Source organism: Oncorhynchus tshawytscha, linkage group LG24, assembly GCF_018296145.1.
Source record: "Oncorhynchus tshawytscha isolate Ot180627B linkage group LG24, Otsh_v2.0, whole genome shotgun sequence".
Taxonomy (NCBI): domain Eukaryota; kingdom Metazoa; phylum Chordata; class Actinopteri; order Salmoniformes; family Salmonidae; genus Oncorhynchus; species Oncorhynchus tshawytscha.
This window is the reverse complement of record NC_056452.1, coordinates 7671545-7695264: the sequence shown is the minus strand read 5'-3', so window position 1 is coordinate 7695264 and position 23720 is coordinate 7671545. Positions and strand designations below refer to the sequence as shown.

At 43.7% G+C, this 23720-nt stretch overlaps 1 protein-coding gene across 1 annotated transcript in view; it reads left to right on the top strand.

The window, feature by feature from the left end:
- LOC112223779 (potassium voltage-gated channel subfamily H member 4-like) overlaps positions 1–21296 on the top strand; it is a 69288-nt gene extending 47992 nt beyond the window's left edge. Inside the window, exons 12-16 of the mRNA XM_024386976.2 lie at positions 2452–2490; positions 5054–5481; positions 6131–6225; positions 15194–15270; positions 17219–21296. Coding sequence (XP_024242744.1) covers positions 2452–2490; positions 5054–5481; positions 6131–6225; positions 15194–15270; positions 17219–18349 — 1770 coding nt within the window. The 3' untranslated portion in view covers positions 18350–21296. The remainder of the gene's footprint in view (positions 1–2451; positions 2491–5053; positions 5482–6130; positions 6226–15193; positions 15271–17218) is intronic.
- The last annotated feature ends 2424 nt before the right edge of the window (positions 21297–23720 follow it).

Genomic DNA, 23720 nt, shown 5'->3' with positions numbered 1-23720 from the left:
TTCTATTTGTCAGTGCTACTGTTATGCATATCCTAGCCCCGCTCTACACATAACAGAGTGGGATAAACTTGTCCCTAGATGCTAATCTAACATCAGGTTTGTGGTTTTCGCCCCTAATGGATAAGGTTAGGGGTTGGGGAGAGAAGCTGATCCAAGATCTGTGCATAAGGGCATGTTCTACCCACAGCGGTCATTACCCCAGAACAAGTGACAGTTGCTTAATTCACACAAAGCAACAACAACAAAAAATTTATTTAATGTGTGATTACTTTGGAAAGGTTGTAAACAGAGGAAAGTCTGGTGCTTTACTTGAAGGTGACCTACATAAGGACTTCATAACACATTCATAACCCATACATGCCACCTTCATAAACTGTTCATAAGAATTTCAGAAATGCTTTATATTTTTAGTATGTCTTGCAGTTGTTAACAGAAGTATTTACTAAATGTGTCTGTACAACATAAATGCAGTAGGTTTGAGTTATGACTGCTGGCATCAGCTCACAGACTCCCCTCAACCTCTTCCAAACAATAGAAGGGAATGGAGTTTTGTAAATCCCTTGTGGTTTGACAACATGGCGAATCAAATGACAGACGTGAAGAAATAGCTACTAGCTAAGCTTTTATCAGTCAAAGGCGTGTAATTTTTTTTACAAAGCCTTTGTATCGCCGCCTTGTCATCTTTTGGATTATTTTAGCGTTTTTTTTTCTAGTCACGTTGCCAGCATTTCATCTCATTTCCTTTCATGTCTTCAGAAACGAGATTTGAGCAACGCTGATATTACATTTGTTCAAGCGTTCGGTTTGGATTCAAATGTATTCTTAATGTGTTTTTTTTTCGGGGGGGGTGGGGGGCAATTTGAGCATGGCGCACAAGAAGAAATGAAATGAAGGCATTTGGTTGAAATGAAATTATATTTGTTTCCCATTCATTTGGCAGCCTTGCACTGTCAAACTGTGCGTCGAATTGCGGGCCCGCAAAGTGGTTTGTAATCAGGTTTTGGGTCTGAGCAATGCTCTAGTTCCCTCTCACCATCTGTTCGAAGTGGGCTCTGGCACGAGACCAGGGGTGCAGGCTTCAACCTCGCACAGGCTGAAGGAGAACTCAGTGCTGAAAATCTGGATAACACTTTAATGAAGGGTATCATGCTTATTACAATGTCCTTTACAATGCGTTATAATAGTACTACACTGACCATAAGAGTCCATAATATACTCATAAGCAGTTATAAAAACTCTGTTATAGATACTTAACTTCCACACTGGTAGCCAGGCCCCTATCCACACACACAAACACTCACAGACAATAGCCCCTATCACTTGCTCATAGCACTTTTTTTGACATACGCACGGCATGTGCATGTGCATGTGCATGTGCACACACACACACACACACACACACACACACACACACACACACACACACACACACACACACACACACACACACACACACACACACACACACACACACACACACACACACACACACACACACACACACACACACACACACACACACACACAGCCTACAGAGAGTCACCACACTCTCTTTTGAGTTAAGAGATAACAATATTTGATTGAACTCTCTCTAAATCTATTTGCTATGTGGGCCACTGGCAGGACTTGAAATGCATAAGTTTACCCATTAATTGATAACAATTAATGTCAGTAATGACATTCCCATTAGCTTCAGGGAGGCTGTCTCCCTTTGGAAAACTTTTCCCCCAGTGTGAAAGATGAGCCCTTCTTTTTCCAGTAATAGCTCACCTATATTATATACATTGTTCAATATTGTTACCAAAGACTCGATGTTGTCACTGAAAAAAATCTAAGAAAGGAAGCCCGTTTATTGCATTTATTTTTATTGGCAGTAAGGGAGATAGTTGTATTTTCTCTAAGGAGGCTTACTGTCACTATCCTGAGCTCCCTGTGCCGTGTGTTATGATCAAAGAGAAAGCAAGGATTATGGTGGTGTGTATTGTACATACAAGAAACCGTACTGTCAGAGAGAAAACATGTATTCAGAATATGTGAAGATAGGCTTCGACAAAATTTTCACGGTGTAAAGTTCATAGTTGAAGCCCGTAATTGCGATACAATGCTGGCAATTTCCCTCCATGGCAGCAGAGAGAAGAACTCTCTCTGGAATCCAGCTGCCATCCAATGCAGGACCAATTAACAGATTCAGTCTGCGTGGCAAAGATGCCATCCCTAGCAACATTTAGATAATGATCAAAGAAATAACATGGGTGTTTAGGAAACAGGTTCATGTGAGTTTATAAGACATAATATATCCCCAAAAGGAGGATTCGGAAAAGTGGACTACCTGAATGCATAAAGAATGTATTAAAGTGCGTGTGTGCAAATCGATAAAAATGTCATACTATGAAAAAATCTAATTTGGCTTCCTTGTTTACAATCATTCCTCTTGTATTACTCTTTTCACAGGGCCTGACAAGGTTCTCAAGGTCGCCCAGGCTTCCACACGTGAGTGCCGTCCATGCAACTTCAATAATATTGCCTCCATGTAGTCTAACTGACCATTCTTTTCCCCATTCCACTCGTCAAAGTTCCCCATTCCACATAAACCTGCCTGTCACATGCCATTTCAAATGCACCCTTACTAGTTCATCTCACGACAGTTGAAGTCGGAAGTTTACATACACTTAGGTTGGAGTCATTAAAACTCGTTTTTCAACCACTCCACAAATTTCTTGTTAACAAACTATAGTTTTGGCAAGTCGGTTAGGACATCTACTTTGTGCATGACACGAGTCATTTTTCCAACAATTGTTTAGAGAAAGATTATTTCACTTGTAATTAACTGTATCACAATTCCAGTGGGTTAGAAGTTTACATACACTAAGTGGACTGTGCGTTTAAACAGCTTGGAAAATTCCAGAAAATTATGTCATGGCTTTAGAAGCTTCTGATAGGCTAATTGACATAATTTGAGTCAATTGGAGGTATACCTGTGGATGTATTTCAAGGCCTAACTCAGTGCCTCTTTGCTTGACATCATGGGAAAATCAAAAGAAATCAGCCAAAACCTCTGGTTCATCCTTGGGAGCAGTTTCCAAACACCTGAAGGTATCATATTCATCTGTACAAACAATAGTGCGCAAGTATAAACACCATGGGACCATGCAGCCGTCATACCGCTCAGGAAGATGAACCTACTTTGGTGCGAAAAGTGCAAATCATTCCCAGAACAACAGCAAAGGACCTTCTGAAGATGCTGGGGGAAACAGGTACAAAAGTATCTATATCCACAGTAAAATGAGTCCCATATCGACATAACCTGAAAGGCCGCTCAGCAAGGAAGAAAGCCAGTGCTTCAAAACCGCCATAAAAAAGCCAGACTACAGTTTGCAACTGCACATGGGGACAAAGATCGTACTTTTTGGAGAAATGTCCTCTGGTCTGATGAAACAAAAATATAACTGTTTGGCCATAATGACCATCGTTATGTTTGGAGGAAAAAGGGGAAGCTTGCAAGCCAAAGAACACCATCCCAACCATGAAGCATGGGGGTGGCAGCATCATGTTGTGGGGGTGCTTTGCTGCAGGAGGGACTGGTGCGCTTCACAAAACAGATGGCATCATGAGATAGGAAAATGATGTGGATATATTGAAGGTATCAGTCAGGAAGTTAAAGTTTGGTTGCAAATGGGTCTTCCAAATGGACAATGTCCCCCAAGCATACTTCCAAAGTTGTGGCAAAATGTCTTAAGTACAACAAAGTCAAGGTATTGGAGTGGCCATCACAAAACACTGACCTCAATCCTATAGAAAATTTGTGGGCAGAACTGAAAAAGCATGTGCCAGCAAGGAGGCCTACAAACCTGACTCAGTTACACCAGCGCTGCCAGGAGGAATGGGCCAAAATTCACCCAACTTATTGTGGGAAGCTTGTGGAAGGCTACCCAAGTTAAACAATTTAAAGGCAATGCTGCCAAATACTAATTGAGTGTATGTAAACTTCTGACCCACTGGGAATGTGATGAAAGAAATAAAAGCTGAAAGAAATAATTTTCTCTACTATTATTCTGACATTTCACATTCTTAAAATAAAGTGGTGATCCTAACAGGGAATTTTTACGAGGATTAAATGTCAGGAATTGTGAAAAACTGAGTTTAAAATGTATTTGGCTAAGGTGTATGTAAACTTCCGACTTCAACTGGATCTGTATAACATGGGTTTCTGTCATGACTTGATGATTGTAATAGAATTGCATTCGTGGGCAAAATTGTAATGCACGTTTTCTGAAGTGTGTTTGGATTTGTAAAAATAAATTCCGGGTCATGTTGCTATAACTTCTCTGTAGGGGTTAGCGCCAGCCCGTCACCAGGGTCAGGTTCATTAGGCACCAAATGGAAGAAAGCGGACTGGAACAGAGAGGGACTACTTGGACACATTTTTTGTTTCACGTTTTGAAATGTTTCCCATTATGCCCTAATGAATAAGACCCAGGACTTCCCCTGAAGGTTGGAACTCATTTGGAGCAGAGAAAACGGTTCACTCCCTGGAGTCAGATCGCTAACTGGGTCAATATCTCTGTTAATAATAAGCCTTATGGGCTTATGAATGTAGGTTTGGCTAATGTTTTTTTGACACCTCGCTTGCCCAATTGAATTCTCCTTCAGTGTCACATGTTTTTGTTTTATCATATAAAGATTCAGCAACAGCGTTAACCTTGCAATTTCTCCTATCCACCCGTAGCTTGATACAACTACATATGAATTCAATATAAAGAACTTGAATCATATCATATAATCCCCAGCTTCCAATTGGTTTATTCAATACCACTCATCCCTCTGTAAATGAGAACATGTTCTCAGCATGTTCATTCGGTGTGAAACGAAAGAAAAAGGACTAAAACAGCGAAAGGACTTTCTAGACTCATCCAATAAGCAACAGTCTTATTTCCCCCCCTTTGCAAAATATTTTTTTTAAATTTCCATTTTGTATTCTAATAAACCCTGCTCAAATAAGGGTGAAATAAATATGAGAAATTGATACATTTTCTTTTTTTCCCCTGCCGCCCAGAACCGCCGAGGTTCCACAGAGCACAAGCTCCCGTCCATCATTGAGACAAAAGGAGGTCTCCATGACGACTCAGATGAGTACTACCACCTATCACCAGCGTCCCGCACCCGCCGCGCAAACCTCCTCTTGCCCAGCCTGAGCAGCCCCGTGCGCCGCACCTCCCTGGGCAACCTGCTGGGTGACGAGCTAAGGCAGTTCAATGCCCTGCGGCGCTGCCGTTCGCCCAACCTGAGCCGGGGAGGCCTACCCCGGGGCCACAGCCTGTCTTCCCCACAGCCGCTGACAAAAAAGGAGCACAGTGTCCCAGTGGCAGCCCCTGCTAGTCCCCCTACCTCAGGGGAGTTGGGGGCAGGGAGTCAGGGCCGCAAGCCCTCCAAGCTGCTGATTCCCACTGTCAGCTATTTTGTACCGCCGGACCTCAGTCCAAGGTAAACCACACACACAGAGGCCCAAGTTTTGTTGTACTTTCACTTTATGTCTGAATATCCAAACTTGTGCACTAGGTAATATTAAGTGATGTACAGCATTGGCAAAGTGTATTAAGTAGTGTGCTAGTGTGGATACTGTGATATAGTCATTTTGTTTTGTAAAGAGTCATTCGCCAAGGCTAAACTGGACAAATTGCAGTAAAACATTTTAAACTTCAACCACATTTCCATAGTGCAATTGTAACTAAACAGCAATGTATACACTGTGTAATGATATGGTATTGCATTTACAAGCTTCTCCAATAGCATTTAAAGCCCATTTAATATCTCACCAGATCTCAAACCACTTTAGTAAAGCAATAAGATTATCTAATTTCATCCAACCCCTACCACACACCATCCATCCATATTCATAATGTATCGGACGGTGTCTAGTGAGCCCCACATGAAGGCAATACTGTAATGTGGCCCATAAGGCTCCGATGTCCTCCGGCCCAGAGAGTTTCAGCTCTACTCAGGTTAATCCTGCATGGGCAGCTGCCAGTGGGGCTCCCATTGCGGCTCCTTGGGTCGTGTGGCGACGGATGATAATTTGATAATTGAAAGGGGCTCTACTGTTACTGTTGCCCCCCCTCCCCCTCCCTGCCAGGGTTGTCGACGGCATCGAGGACAATGGTCGCACGTTCCTCTTCAACATGGAGCACAGTGGGCCCAAGGCCAGCACCACGGGACGTCCCAGTGAAGGTAACGCTAAACCCGTCTTAAACCCTGCGTTGACCGCACCCTGACCGCACCCGCTGCGGGAGTCTCACCGGGGAGCCAGATGGCTTGAAGGTGAACGTGGGGTTCAAACTGGGGCAGACATCATGCTGTCCCATATGCAGAATATAAGTTAGAGAAATTAATATGACATCTCAGGTGTCTTCAGAGGTGAGACAAGACAGTAAAGGACATATTGGGCAATGTAATTCAATCAAAGCTAGTTTGGGATTGTTACGGTTGACATTACATTAGGTCAAATATATCCCCTATTTTCCCCTAATGCTGAACAAGGGTGAGTAGCCAAAAGCATGTGTTCTTTATGAACACACTAAGTAGCGTCACGTTAATAACATGTATATTAGCTGAGGATTAATGACACATTGACAACGGGGCGACAGAAGGGCATATCGAGGGGAGGATTCACGATATGCAAGCATGACCGATATAGTTCTCACTTGTAATTAACCGATGTGTATAAGCGACGAAATAGGCGCCCTTATTATTTTCGGTTCCACCAGGTCTCGTTTGTGACTATGTCACGCATTTTCATATCTGAGCGAGGGGCCCATCCTGCGGACAGGCTCATCCCCTCAAACCCCAGAGGCAGTCCTCTGACATGGGAGTCCAAATACCAAACTATTTTCCCACTTTGTTTTACTTTATTATCGTTCTTGATTTTTCGTTCATTTTTAGGTTCATGATATGCAGGCAGATATGGTTCACAGTTAAAAAATTTTTATATCGATGCATCATGGGGAATTTAAGGTCGTAAGTCTCAATGTAAACAGACTGGGGAGTGCCATCAAGAGAAGTAAGGTAATAGCAAAGATGAAACGGGAGAGAGTTGACATACTATTCTGGCAGGAAACTCACTTATCCACACCTGAACACGAGAAACTCAAGAAAATGGGATATAGGAATACTTTTTTTTCCTTCTTACAAAATGGGTAGAAGGGGAGTTGCAATCTTGATCCCAAATTCAGTTAATTTTGAGTTTATGTCAGAAATAAAAGTCAAGGAGGGTAGATTTATACTGGATAACAAGGAAGTTACATTATTTAATGTATACGCACCCCCAGGGAGTGACATGGTCTTCTACAGGAAGGTGTTTGATTTAATTGCCACAGAAACCACTGGCACTTTTATCTGTGGAGGGGACTTTAACACAATTCTAAACTCAAAATTGGACAGCACAAACCAAAACAGGAAAATGAGCCTAGTTGCCAAAAATATCAATAGGATACCTCAGGTTCTAGGACGGCTGGATGTATGGCGTGACACCCACATGACCGATAAGGAATATGCTTTTTACTCAGCCCGCCACACTGGATACTCCAGGTTAGACTACTTTTTACTCAGCCCGCCACACTGAATACTCCAGGTTAGACTACGTTTTACTCAGCCCGCCACACTGAATACTCCAGGTTAGACTACGTTTTACTCAGCCCGCCACACTGAATACTCCAGGTTAGACTACTTTTTACTCAGCCCGCCACACTGGATACTCCAGGTTAGACTACTTTTTACTCAGCCCGCCACACTGAATACTCCAGGTTAGACTACTTTTTACTCAGCCCGCCACACTGAATACTCCAGGTTAGACTACTTTTTACTCAGCCCGCCACACTGAATACTCCAGGTTAGCCCGCCACACTACTTTTTACTACAGCAGCCCGCCACACTGAATACTCCAGGTTAGACTACTTTTTACTCAGCCCGCCACACTGAATACTCCAGGTTAGACTACTTTTTACTCAGCCCGCCACACTGAATACTCCAGGTTAGACTACTTTTACTCAGGCCGCCACGCTGAATACTCCAGGTTAGACTACTTTTTACTCAGCCCGCCACACTGAATACTCCAGGTTAGACTACTTTTTACTCAGCCCGCCACACTGAATACTCCAGGTTAGACTACTTTTTACTCAGCCCGCCACACTGAATACTCCAGGTTAGACTACTTTTTACTCAGGCCGCCACACTGAATACTCCAGGTTAGACTACTTTTTACTCAGCCCGCCACACTGAATACTCCAGGTTAGACTACTTTTTACTCAGCCCGCCACACTGAATACTCCAGGTTAGACTACTTATTTTTAATGTACAGTGCAGATACACAGGCTTAAGGATTGTTGGATTGGCCAGAGAGACTTATCAGATCATAATGGAGTTTACCTAACTCTACACCTTGATAGCAAACCAATAAATACTATATTGAGACGTAATACAAGCATGCTGAATGATTCAGCATTCAAGGAATCAATAAAGACAGATTTGAACATCTATCTGGAGAATAATGATAATAGGAAGAATCTCCTGCTATATTGTGGGATGCAGCTAAGGCGGTTATTAGAGGGAATTATTAAAGAAAAAGAGTAAAGCACAGAAACTGCTGAAATGACAGGAAACCCGAAGAAACTTAAAACGATCTCATAGTCAATACAAAGAACCTCTTATATTACGAGAGATTCAAAAGGTAAAATAGGAAATTTACCAGATGTATAGAGAAGAAGTAGAGAAAAAGCTTAGGTTCCTGAAACAACGATATTATGAAGCAGGCGCAAAGGCAACCAAATTACTAGCATGGAAACTCAGGAAACAACAAGCATAGAATACCATTTTCAAAATAAAAGACCCTGTCACGCCCTGACCGTAGAGAGCATTTTATGTCTCTATTTTGGTTTGGTCAGGGTGTGATTTGGGTGGGCAGTCTATGTTCTATGATTTTCTATTTCTATGTGTTTGGCCGGGTGTGGTTCTCAATCAGAGGCAGCTGTCTATCGTTGTCTCTGATTGAGAACCATACTTAGGTACCCTTTTCCCCCACCTGTTTTGTGGGAAGTTAACTTTGTCTTTGTTCAGGGCACATAAACCAAACCGTGAAGCTTTGGGCTTTGTTCTTCGTTTTGTCAGCGTCATTTTTTTAATAAAGTGAAAATGTACGCTTACCATGCTGCACCTTGGTCCAGTCCTTCAGCCAGCCGTGACAGAACTTCCCACCACCAACGGACCAAGCAGCATGGTAAGGTGGACTCCTGGACATGGGAGGAAGTTCTGGACGGCAAGGGAGTCTACACATGGGAGGAGATCCTGGCGGGAGGGAATCGCCTTCCATGGGAAGAGATGGAGGCAGCTAGGAGAGCAGAGGCAGCCGGAGAAAGGAACCAGCGGTATGTGGGAACACGTCTGGCAAGGAAGCCCGAGAGGCAGCCCCAAAAATATTTTGGGGGGGAGCACACGGGGAGTGTGGCAGAGTCAGGAAGCAGACCTGAGCCAACTCCCCGTGCTTACCGTGGAGAGCATGGGACTGGCCAGGCCCCGTGCTATGGGGAGACGCTCACAGTGTCGAGGCGGAGCATTCACAGGCCGGTGTGCTCGGTGCCAGCATCCTGCATTTGCCGGGTGGAAGCTGGCATCCAGCCAGAGCGGGTGGGACCAGCTCTGCGCTCGAGACCACCAGTGCGCCTCCACGGCCCAGTGTATCCGGTGCCTCGGCCAAGGAAGAGGCCTCCTGGATGTCTCCCCAGCCCGGTGAGTCCTGTGCCTGCTCCCAGAGCCAGGTCTCCTGTGTGTCTTCCCAGCCCGGTGAGTCCTGTGCCTCCCTCCTGTCCGGAGCTGCCAGAGTCTCCCTCCTGTCCGGAGCTGCCAGAGTCTCCCTCCTGTCCGGAGCTGCCAGAGTCTCCCTCCTGTCCGGAGCTGCCAGAGTCTCCCTCCTGTCCGGAGCTGCCAGAGTCTCCCTCCTGTCCGGAGCTGCCAGAGTCTCCCTCCTGTCCGGAGCTGCCAGAGTCTCCCTCCTGTCCGGAGCTGCCAGAGTCTCCCTCCTGTCCGGAGCTGCCAGAGTCTCCCTCCTGTCCGGAGCTGCCAGAGTCTCCCTCCTGTCCGGAGCTGCCAGAGTCTCCCTCCTGTCCGGAGCTGCCAGAGTCTCCCTCCTGTCCGGAGCTGCCAGAGTCTCCCTCCTGTCCGGAGCTGCCAGAGTCTCCCTCCTGTCCGGAGCTGCCAGAGTCTCCCTCCTGTCCGGAGCTGCCAGAGTCTCCCTCCTGCCCGGGGCCCGCTACAAGGGTCCCCAATCCGGGGTCGGTGGCGAAGGTCCCCGCTCTAGAGGCGCCACCTAAGTGGGCCGAGCCAGAGGTGGAGCGGGGTCTACGTCCCTCGCCAGAGCCGCCACCGCAGAGAAATGCCCACCCAGACCCTCTCCTATAGGTTCAGGTTTTGCAGCCGGAGTCCGGGGGGTACTGTCACGCCCTGACCGTAGAGAGCGTTTTATGTCTCTATTTTGGTTTGGTCAGGGTGTGATTTGGGTGGGCAGTCTATGTTCTATGATTTTCTATTTCTGTGTTTGGCCAGGTGTGGTTCTCAATCAGAGGCAGCTGTCTATCGTTGTCTCTGATTGAGAACCATACTTAGGTACCCTTTTCCCCCACCTGTTTTGTGGGAAGTTAAGGGCACATAGCCCAAAGCTTCACGGTTTGGTTTTTGTTCTTAGTTTTGTCAGCGTCATTTTTTAATAAAGAGAAAATGTACGCTTACCATGCTGCACCTTGGTCCAGTCCTTCAGCCAGCCGTGACAGCCTCCAAAACAAAAAAGATCACATGCAAATTAGATGAAATACAGAATGCATTTGAATCATATTACACATATCTGTACAAGCAATCAGAGAAGGCAGATGCACCGTCAATAGAGCACTTTTTGAACTCACTTGATCTCCCCTCAATTGGGACAGAGCAAAATGATAGACTAACTTTAGAAATATCCACTGAAGAAATTAAAAAAGCAATATCTCAACAAAAAGTCAACAAGTCTCCAGGCACTGATGGCTTCCCTTCAGAATGGTTCAAGACCTTCAGAGAACAATTAGCACCTCTACTTAAGGCCTGTTTTAACTGGACTCTGAGGGAGGGGGGTCTCCCACTGTCATGGAGAGGTGCCATCATATCAGTAATCCCAAAAGAGGGTAAAGGTAAGAAAGAATGCAGTTCATATAGACCTATCACAATTCTTAACACAGATTATAAACTATAGGCATCAATAATAGCCAAAAGAATGGAGAACATAATCCCAGAATTGATTGACGGAGATCAAACTGGTTTCATACAAAATAGGCAGACACAGGACAATATAAGGAGAACACTACATGTCATGGACCACATTACTCAGAATAAGACAAGTGCAATATTAATCAGCCTAGATGCAGAAAAAGCATTTGATTCAGTGGGATGGGATTACCTATTCCAAGTTATGGAAAGATTTGGTTTCAACAAAGAAGTGAATCAGTGCATCAAAACACTGTATTCATGTCCGACCGCTAGAATAAAGATAATGGACATTTGACACAAACGATAAAATTAGAGCGAGGGGCAAGACAAGGCTGTAATATATCACCCACGCTCTTCTCCTTGTACCTCGAACCATTAGCACAGGCAATAAGACAGGACCCAACCTTAGAGGGAATAACAATAAGAGGCAGTGAATATAAGATATGCATGTATGCTGATGACGTTCTGTTATTCCTTAAAGACCCAGGCTGTGCTTAACGTACACAAGACCCAAGCCCTAGTATATAATTATACTCCACAGGAAGAGCAGGTATAACTTCACCTGGACCTCTTCATCCATTAAATATCTGGGAGAAAATATACCAAAAGATCCACCCAAACTTTATTGCATGAATTACGATCACATTAACAAGAAAATATATGATGACCTAGACAGGTGGAATTCACTTCCCTTAGATCTTAGTAGTAGAATTGAAACAATCAAAATGAACATCCTGCCGAGGTTACTGTATTTGTTCCAATCACTGCCCATAGAAATCCTGCCTAAACAGTTTAAGGAACGGGATAAACAGATATCAAGGTTTATCTGGAAGAGTAAGAGACCAAGAACTAGATATACAACATTACAGTTACCAAAAAACTGTGGGGGTATGGCCTTACCAAACCGGTAAGATTATTATGTGTCAGCCCAAATGAGACCTCTGGTGTGTTGGTGCAATTCAGAATACGAATCCAAATGGAAAGACATTGAGACTACTTTGACAGAGATACCCATACAGTCAGTTTTGGGAAACAAGGACATGGTAAAAGAAATATACAAAGGACAAAATCAGTGGATTAATTTCTCTCTGAAGACATGGTTTAGGGTAGTTAAGCAAAATAATTTAGACAGAGAGATCAAACTGCTGAGTTGGCCCACATACGACCCCAGCTTCATCCCTGCAACTCAGGACAGCAGGTTTAAACAATGGACGCAGAAAGGCATCACATCATTCAGTACAATTATAAGGAATGGGGACCTAGATAACTTCCAGGACCTAAGTAAAAAACAAGTGTTTGTCCAAGTGTTACCTGAACTAAAAATTACTAGTTGGCCCAAACCTAGCTCCAACTTGAGAAAATGTAAGCGAAAATGTGCTATTAACATACAATGTTTTCAACTTACATACAGTGGCTTACATATTATTGTGTTACAGAGTAGGATTGAAATGGATTTGTAATTTTCTTGTCAAAAAACTACACGAAATACTCTGTCAAAGTGAAAAATGTATATATTGTTTTTATAAATCAAAAATCCATAACTAAAATATAGTTGCATAAGTGTAATGGATTCAGGCCCTTTGTTTAGGCAAGCCTAAATTAGTTTGGGCTTAACAAATCACATAATAACTTACATGGACTACAACTTAAGATCTCGTACAACGCTGTGTACTTCTCCCTTCACAGAACAGCGCAAACTGACTCGAACCAAAATAGAAAGAGGAGTGGGCGGCCCCGGTGCACAACTGAGCAAGAGGACAAGTACATTAGAGTGTCTAGTTTGAGAAACAGACGGCCTCACAAGTCCTCAACTGGCAGCTTCATTAAATAGTAGTTTCTTGGCATGGAATAGCCTTCATTTCTCAGAACAAGATTAGACTGGCGAGTTTCAGAAGACAGTTATTTGTGTCTGGCCATTTTGAGCCTGTAATCGAACCCACAAAGACTGATGCTCAACTAGTCTAAAGAAGGCCAGTTTTATTGCTTCTTTAATCAGAACAACAGTTTTCAACTGTGCTAACATAATTGCAAAAGGGTTTTCTAGGTTTTCTTTTTCCTTTTAAAATGATAAACTTGGATTAGCTAACGCAACATGACATTGGAACACTGGAGTGATGGTTGCTGATAATACGATAATACGTCTATGTAGATATTCCATTAAAAATCAGCCGTTTCCTGCTACAATAGTCATTTACAACATTAACAATGTCTACACTGTATTTCTGATCAATATGATGTTAATAACAACAAAATGTGCTTTCCTTTGAAAAACAAGGACATTTCTAAGTGACCCTAACATTTTGAACAGTAGTAAACTCATCAAAAAAAGAAATGTCCCTTTTTCAGGACCCTGTCTTTCAAAGATAATTCATAAAAATCCAAATAACTTCACATATCTTCATTGTAAAGGGTTTAAACACTGTTTCCAATGCTTGTTCAATGAACCATAAAAATTAATGAACATGCACCTGTGGAACGGTCGTTAAGACACTAACAGCTTACAGACGGTAGGCAATTAAGGTCACAGTTATGAAAACTTAGGACACTAAAGAGGCCATTCTACTGACTGAGAAACACCAAAAGAAAGATGTCCAGGGTCCCTGCTCATCTGCGTGAACGTGCCTTAGGCATGCTCCAAGTAGGCATGAGGACTGCAGATGTGGCCAGGGCAATAAATTGCAATGTCCATACTGTGAGACACCAGCGCTACAAGGAGACAGGACGGACATCTGATCGTCCTCACAGTGGCAGACCACGTGTAACAACACCTGCACAGGATCGGTACATCCGAACATCACACCTGCGGGACAGGTACAGGATGACAACAACAACTGCTCGAGTTACACCAGGAACGTACAATCCCTCCATCAGTGCTCAGACTGTCCACAATAGGCTGAGAGAGGCTGGACTGAGGGCTTGTAGGCCTGTAGGAATGCAAGTCCTCACCAGACATCACCGGCAACAACGTCGCCTAGGGGCACAAAACCACCGTCGCTGGACCAGACAAGACTGGCAAAAAGTGCTCTTCACTGACGAATCACGTTTTTGTCTCACCAGGGGTGATGGTTGGATTCACGTTTATCGCCGAAGGAATGAGCGTTACACCGAGGCCTGTACTCTGGAGCGGGATCGATTTGGAAGTGGAGGGTCCGTCATGGTCTGGGGCGGTGTGTCACAGCATCATCGGACTGAGCTTGTTGTCATTGCAGAGTTTATATATTAAACCATCCAGACACATCAAAGATAGTCGTCCTTCTGAACTGAGCTGTAGGAATGAAACTGCTTAGTTATGCTAGCATTGGTGGTTTTAAAACAGCTAGCGTTCAATGCCTGTGACGGTAGAAAACTAAGGATGGATCAACAACATTGTAGTCACTCCACAATAATGACCTAAATGAAAAGAAGAATACAAATATACAGAATAAAAATATCCCAAAATGTGCATTTGTATGCAACAAGGCACAATATCCTTGAGGAAAACCTCCTTCAGTCTGCTTTACACCAGAGACTGGGAGAGGATGAATACACCTTTCAGCAGGACAATGACCTACAACACAAGGCCAAATCTACACTGGAGTTGCTTACCAAGAAGACAGTGAATGTTCCTGAGTGGCCAAGTTACAGTTTTGTCTTAAAGATCCCGAACAGTCATTCTGATTCCCATGTAAAATAGCCTTTTGAGTTACTAAAGCTAGCCATGAACTAGCTAACACCAGACACAGATGCAAGGGGAAACATATACATATCAATGCCATAGATGAAGTGTAAACTTTTAATTATATTCACTAGCACACTCCAGTATTGTAAATCAATCAATCACACTCAGCCACTCAACATATCAATCACACCAAACAACAAATGAACCCTATTCCTTGTTTTAAGAGGTATTTGACGTCTTCTGTTTCTTCCTCCACAGATACGAGGCATGTGAACGCCACTTTGCTTCTGGAGTCGGAAGAGGTTAGACAGAGCATCAGTCAGCTCAACCAGAAGGTACAGTACATTACAGTAGAGTAAGCCTCAGTGCAGCCTAACTGCTGAGTGAGAAAGAGAACACTAGTCCTATATTTCTTTCTGAGACTACTCCTATGTTTCTTGCTGAGACTACTACTACTTTCTGGCTGAGACTACTCCTATGTTTCTTGTTGAGACTACTCCTATGTTTCTTGTTGAGACTACTCCTATGTTTCTTGTTGAGACTACTCCTATGTTTCTTGTTGAGACTACTACTGCTTTCTGGCTGAGACTACTACTACTTTCTTGCTGAGACTACTCCTATGTTTCTTGCTGAGACTACTACTGCTTTCTGGCTGAGACTACTCCTGTTTCTTGCTGAGACTACTACTACTTTCTGGCTGAGACTACTCCTATGTTTCTTGCTGAGACTACTACTGCTTTCTGGCTGAAACTACTCCTATGTTTCCTGCTGAGACTACTCCTATGTCTTGCTGAGCAGACACTTCTGTCTAAAGTCACTTTCATAGATTGCGAAGGCCTGAATTGCTGAAGGGCACGGCGGGATTTGAACACCTAATTGTAGTACTTTTTTATTTACATATGTCCATTTGCTTAGCTTCTTTACCAGACTTCGTAATAGTTTGACATATGCATCATCTTATGTATGCCCTTATATGGACCCTTACAAGTGTGCAACAACTCTACACATTCTCTTTGTTTCATCATTCACTTGCACTGCAGCTGGCCCCTTTAACATGAAGCCCCTCTTAGATAGAAACCTGGAATGGGTATACCGACGCAATATGTATAATAAGAGCATGAATATGCATGTGTACAATAAATGTTGAATAAAATACTAACAACAATTGGTGATGCAAAACTGCAATTAGTGAAAATATCTATAGCATTAGGAATTAGCATATTTGCACATTCAACGCCACATCTTGGATTACATGTGAACCACTTGGTGATACTACAAAGAACGACCGAAAGTACAAATCGTAGCTTGAACAGGTAACCTTCTTGTGATTTAACAAATGTGTTACCTAGGCTCATAAATTATCTCTGAAGAAAATGTATTAACCCTTAATAAATGCATATAAATGCATATCGGCATCCACCACAATCTCTGGATTTCGATTCTATTCCAACTCTATTGTATTTTATTATATTCTTATTCTATTCTATCCAAATTCTATTCAACTCAAATTGACTTTATTCTATTACATTCTATGCAATTTCCACCTTTATGTAGCACAATGTGTTCTTCCATCCCTAATGTGGATGCAAATGTGTGGCAGGTGGTGCTGGAGTATACAGATGGTTCTAGGTAGGCCTTGTCTGAAGTGGGTATTAATTAATCAGCAGGGTGCTTCTGCATTGCAGAGAAAAACCTTCAAGCGCTGACTCGACAATACCAAAAATACCTGATGATGACAACCCAACCCGCCCTAACATTCTCCTCGGATTCCTTCCACTTTCCCCCCTTTTTGAATCGTTACAGTCTCTCCCTCCCTCTCTCTCTTGGGAGTTTTGTGGATGCATGTGAAAACAGGTCATTTCTTAGTCACAGAGAAGAGTAGCTAGTCCGTGTTGGATAGGCGTACTTCGTGCAAGCTTCAGAGAGAGTAAGAGTCACGCTGTGAGGGCTGGAAATGAGTTGCAAAGATATGCTTGAGAGAACAAAAGTCGCTGCCGTTTGGGTCGGGCTATTTTGTAAGTGGCGGTCGTGCTATGAAAAGTGGCTCCTGTGCCATGTTCATTTCAGACATATGTAAAGTATATATGTATTTACATATTGAGATATTCAGACTTGAGACCCTCGCACTAAACTATGACTTTCGCGTGAATCGTTTAGTGACGTCAGTGGGAGACTGCATGAATATTCGCCTTCAACGTGCAGATCAAAAGGTCTGAATACATTCATATGTTGTCGCTTTCCCCTCCCCAATCTAACCCCTGAGTATATGTTCTCTCTTCCTAGATGGGCAACTTGAACAACGAAGTGTCTCAGCTGACCAAGGACCTCCATCACATGATGCACCTTCTCCAGGCCCAGGTGGCTATGCACCACTACACAGCCTCCCTGTCCTCCTCCTATCCCTACGCCGTCCAAATGGTCTCCAACTCCAACCCCAGCACTGGAACAGCCTACAACCTGGCCCCCAGCAGCCTGCACCTCCATCAGGACCCTGGGAGCATGGAGGGGGGACACACGGACACACTCCACCCTTGCTGGGGCTACAGTGAGGCTCCAGGGGGGAGCTGCCAGGCTAGGGCCACAGGGGGTGGACAGCCAGAGGACCACTACCAGACCCAACCTCAGTCTTCCAGCCCAGGGCCCCCTAGCTTCTACCATGTGACAGACTCGGCGGCAGTGCCAGGACCCTGCCGGGGATCTGGTAGAACCTCACCCCATCCCTGGACTGGCCCTTCCTTGCTTAGCATTAGCCCAACCTTACAGAGTGGTGGTAGCCCAGGCACGGCTACCACTGCTGGGCATGAGGACTTTGGCGACAGTCGCCCTGGCCTTGACACTAGCCCAGTTAGCATCAGCCAGTCCCAACCCAGCTTGTGTCTGCAGCCGCCTAGCAGCGGTTTGTACAGCTGTCTGCTGTCTAGTGCTCCCACGTCTACTCACAGCCTCCTGGATGCCTACCCCAGCACCTACCCGCACATCTACCTAGCCTCAGAACCCCTTTTACACCCTGCAAGGCCTACCCTGGGGGAACCTGCTGCAGTCCTGGAGCTTGATGGGGTTCCAAGCCATGACTTCCCCCAGCAATACACATCCACCTCCAGCCTCCTTGACGAGGACCTGCACAGTCTGTCTGTCCACTCCAGCCCTGGAACTGCCCCCTCCTTCCCCAGGCCATCGTCCATCTGTTCCCAGGACTCAGAGTCTCCTCCTAGGCAGGACAACTGCGCTCCTCCCCACATCCCCTTGGGAGACTCGGCAGCGGTGGGACACACCAGTCTGGAGTGCCTGCTGGGGAATGGGGGCTCCACGGAGAGCAGGGACAGCGAGAGCCCCGGGACCAGGTCGAGGAGATCCAGCCTGGGAGCTCAGACTCAGTGCACAGAGCAGTCCTGGTGCCTGGACCTGACGGACTAGTGCCCTTTCCACACAAGAGAGAATAAAATATCTGGGCCAGCACACTAGGGTCTGCGTAAAAGGTTACGCTTGGCCCTACAATTTGGCCCCAACAACAACCCCAACCACCATCACGGGGAACTAAAAACAGGACAGGGAACAGAATCTTTACAAAGACAAGAAAAGTGGGCATGATACAGAGCATTATAGGGACTGTAGTACATTGTGCAACACTACGGACGTGCACTTTTGAGTGTTCTTAACGTGTGGCGTGTTTTCCCCATTTTTGGGGGGTCACTTGTTAGTCCGCGTTCAAGCGACTTACAGCTTTTACTATGCAAACGCATGTCATTTTGTGCATTGTCTTGGATTTGATCAAGTGTGTCCTTTTTTAGACGTAGCTCATTTTTGAGGAGTTTCTCTCTTTCGATTGAAAGAAAGATCAACCTGAACATGTGTATTATTGAAGTTGAAATCCCGTTCGAGGTTAGAAGTGATTGTGACCTAGGTAGAGGTTCTTGACTGTAACACCTCGATCAAATGTTAGCGCGGAACAGGGGTCATTGTTACGTTCCTACACAAGTCCTCTAAAAGGGGAATTAATCAAATACAAACCATGATTATATTATTAACATATAAAATGTTTAATTCAGTTCAATGAAACAACATTACACTTGGTTGAAATGGCTACCTTTACAAAAATAATCAAAGAATGCAACCAAAATGTATTATGGTCTCAAGAAAATAGGTTCAAAATCCAGAAAGCAGTTACTGTTTTCTATTTGATGAACAGTCGTTATTTAAAACATTTTTTCAGATTAACAAGGTCGGAGGCTGCTTACCATAGCCATACTATGGCTGTGTTTACACAGCCACAAGAACCCAAATCTGATTTTCATTCTATATCTGATCTTTTTTGTCTACACTCAAGTTTTACATGTGACCCATATCAGATTTGCCCATTCACACCAGAGATCTGTATATAACGCTCATGTCTCCGTCATAACAATGGGAGTCGTTGTCCCAAAGGCAGGATGGCAGGCGACAACCTTAGGTCCAAAATAAGCCCATAGAAACGCTTTGGGCTTATTTTGGATAGATTTTTGGCAAGAGTGAAACCTCTCATTTTACCTCCTCTCTGCTCACACTGATGTAGCCTCTGAAGTAGCACACAGATGCAATTCTCATTTCCTGTCACTGTTCCTTTAAATATTAGGGTGGTTGTCATGGTCAAGGCAAATCATGGTAAAAAAAAAAAAAAAGTAACATTTCAGAGCAAAGAAATCTGATCTGAGCGTCCAGACAGAGGTCACATATGGAGGATCGGGTTTGTATCAGGATTCAGCTCCACATATGGAGATGGTATAAATCGGAAGTCAACAGATCTGATTCCATGTGGTCTTTTGCTGTTTACACGTTAGGGAAGAAGATCAGATAGGTATCAGATATGCAAATAATTGGAAAAAGATCTGAATTGGGCTGCTTCTGTAAACGCAGCATAAAGGTGTCCAATTATGAACATCATGAATAAATCTCTATACTACACATAGGGGCATTTGCTTGTTTAACCAAAAGACAACTATTTACACATTCATTTGTCAAGCAGTACTACAAGCAGTAAGCTAGTGATAGAGTACGTCCAAAATGGCACCCTATTCCCTATATAGTGCACAACTTTGGACCAGGCCCATAGGGGTCTGGTCGAAAGTAGTACACTATATAGGGAATAAGGTGCCTTTTTGGGACGGAGCCATACACACCTGTGAATTAGTGGGTTCCCGTAAGATATTCAGTCGAGATGAAGCCAATCGATATTGCGTAACCACAAAACATGAATTTACCTTAACCTGTTCCCCCACAGCTGGTTATTGAGCACAAGATGAGTTTCATAAGAATTTCGGAAAGATAAAATGTCGACCTTCGAGTCAGCCATAGAGTATATCATTTGAATGATGTGTTCTGAATAGAGCTGTGTCACTGCACTCCGAACCAGACTAGAGCTCACCTGGAAAGAGGGGTCTAACAACTTCTGCACTCACACAGAGATAACTCCTACAAGTAAGAATACAAGTTAAAGTATACATTTAGGCTTCCTCGCAGAGGAATTGGCTGTTATGACCTGTTACCTCATTGCATGCTGAAGTTGTTTATTCTTTTTCCTAAGGAAAAGGTATCGACAATATGTTAACGTTCTATTCGAGATACTGTAGATTGTATAGACAAATACTGTACTTGCATGACAGGTCGAGGCCGACTGATTCACACGCACGGTTGGATGTTTTGACTTACTATTACATACTGGGCATATACGTTTTCAGATAAAAGAATATATCTATTAATTGTTTTTGGTTGACGTGGTGTTTTTTTCTCCCAAGTTCAGGCATGTTTATGTTGGAAGATAAATGGTTTTGTGTATTTACAACCTCAATCAATTCATTATTCGCAACCAAATAACATCTTGAGATAATTTAAAAAGCAGTTTAAAAAAAAAATCCTAACACCTATTAAGGGCTAGATTCAATCCGTATCATGGAAGATCTGCATTATAGCACGATTGAAATTGAAAGGGCATTTCTTATTGAGCCAACATATGCAGTGTTTACCATGAATTTACGAACGCAGAAACATTGCCTTTAAATTTCAATTGAGCTAGTGCGGATCTTCCTCTATAAGGATAGGCTTAAGTGTACAATTTAACACCCTTATACAAAGCACACATACAGTATAGTCGGAATATTCAAATAAAGCTGCAAAAAACAGTGTACCCCCATTTTGAAAGTTAATACTATTCATTCCTAGCTAGGAAAAGTTCCCTGAGGAAATATACTTAATATTTTCTATAACTTCCAAACTATTTATGCCCGAGGGAGAAAAAACATAATCTCACGTCAATATTCAGAGTATACCATAATTTTGTTTGAGATGATTTCTCCTTGACTGACATAATAAAATATGCTGACAAATCCTACTGTGTATTTTACTCAACTTTCTCTAAACTAGGGCTGTCAAACTTAACTCCCAAGAGAGAGCGCATGTTCCCTTAATCCATGAGAAACAATATTTCATAATCCATCTGTTTGTCATAGTGGCAGGCTCATGCCTTTCTGTCAGAGCAGGCTGGTTGAGGAAGAAATGCTATCCTCATTTCTCCCTACACCAGCCGCCACTGCTTTCTGAATGGCACGACAGCATGAGTGACACACACCAGGGAGGGGCTGTCACCGAAGAATGCCACTAAATATCCAGTAATTAACAGTTTACAACGTTTCAGTCGTTCTAGTGGCTACATTACCACAAATAAATGAGGAGCTTAGGAATTACCCAGAGTTACCCGCTCTCGTCAGGTTGGCCAGCTCTCATCAGGTCACAGTAAGTGACGTTCAGTTTAAGATCACTGTGGAGCTGTTTGGCCATTCACACATTCAAACACACCCGACCTGGGCTCATATACATGCTTATTTAACTCTTTGTGTGTTAAATACTTATTTTCTCTGTTTTTGAGTATTTTCTAATCATTTTGCCAAATCAACTACTTCTACTCAAAGTCTGAACTACTTTGCTTTATTATTATGAACTCAGTCGGTGTCTCAACTGTAGAATAGTATAATACACAACGTGACATTTCTAAATCCTCTTGTGTAGGTCAGTCACTGACAGTCACTCAATGTCAGCTATTTTTCTTTTCAGATTGCTAGGTAAATTGGGGCTCTATTCAATTTGTAAAGCTGAAGCGCTACAGATTTCGCAATAGAAATGTAAAGCATGTGCCCAACAGTCCTGACCACCAGGGGGCCCCCCATTGATTTTGTAATTCGCCCAGATATCATATGAACATATGTTGTAGAATTGCAGGAAATTAGCTTTGAAACTGCAACATTTGCACAATACTTTGTTTAACCTTGTGCATCTTTATTTAACCTCCCTGATTGAACTTTGTTACTTATTATCAAGGACAGATCAGCAGCATCCATGTTTCTCTTATGTATTTTGAATCAGAAATGACTTCACATGGATTCAATTTTCTCGGTGCACTCTATAAACAACTTGATCCCTCGAGGCTGCCGCCTGCCTACCTACGTACCTTCGTTTCCCCGCGCAGCGTCTGCCATTGTGTGTCAGTGCGGCACGAGAACCTTCCGCATAAATGACCCGTCACTTTTTTCACCTGCCGAGTCACTTGGCTGCCTTCCGCTCATACTGTACGCTTGTCGCTGTCACCCCGACCTGCTTTTGGGATCTAATGTCTTTACCGCAGATCGTGTTCCCCCCCAGGTGGGCACTGCCCCCCCTGGCATCTGCCACTTTGCCCCTATTAGTTTTGGTAGGTGGTGATGGTGAGGGCTGTGGCAGGTGGTACTGGGTTGTGTGCCCATAACTCTCAACACAACAGCCCTGGGAGGGTGAAAAGGTTCAGCTGAAGGATGGCTTATAGTCTGGCTGTACAGTGCCGTCTTGTTATTAGATACCTGTACGACTTCCACTACCTTTAAATTGCCCGATCAATACTAATGGCTTGTTAATGAAAGTGCTTTTTTATGGGCCCCTTGGCATGCAGAGGAAGCAGTCAGGGACAGCATCTCTTGAAAGGTCGGCCAGGTGGCTCAACCTAAAACCAGGGTTATGTTCACTAGGCACGAAATGGAAGTAAGCAGAACGGAACCGGGAGGTACCATCTGAGCTGTAAGAAAGGCTGGTTCTCATTTTCCTTTGCAAAATGTTTCGCTACGATGCACCCTATGAACACGAACCAGTGAATAAGGTTCTCTTATATTACTTATACTGAACAAAAATATAAAACGCAACACGCAAGATTTTACTGAGTTATAGTTCATAGATGGAAAACAGTCAATATCAATAAATCCATTAGGCCCTAATTTACAGATTTCAGATGACTGGGCAATGGGTGGGCCTGGCTCTCAAGTGGATGGGCCTGTTGGAGTCAGTTTATGGTAGAGAAATTAACATTAAATAATCTGGCAACAGCTCTGGTGGACATACCTGTAGTCAGCATGCCAATTGCAGGCTCCCTCAAAATTTGAGACATCTGTGGCATTGTGTTGTGTGACATTAACTGCACATTTTGGAGTGGCCTTTTATCATCCCCAGTACAAGGTGCACCTGGGTAATGATCATGCTGTTTAATCAGCTTCTTGATATGCCACACCTGTCAGATGGATGAATTATCTTGTCAAAGGAGAACTGCTTGCTAACAGGGATGCAAACGAATTTGTGCACAACATTTGACAGACAGACACGTATCTGGCAGCGGGAAAAGACAAGGTTGTCCTGGAGAATACCCTCGGTGCAAAAAAACTGGGGGGATAGCTAAAAAAAGTGAACATTGAAGGGAGGGAGAAAAAGGACGAGTGATTCGGATAAAGCCCAACTGGCT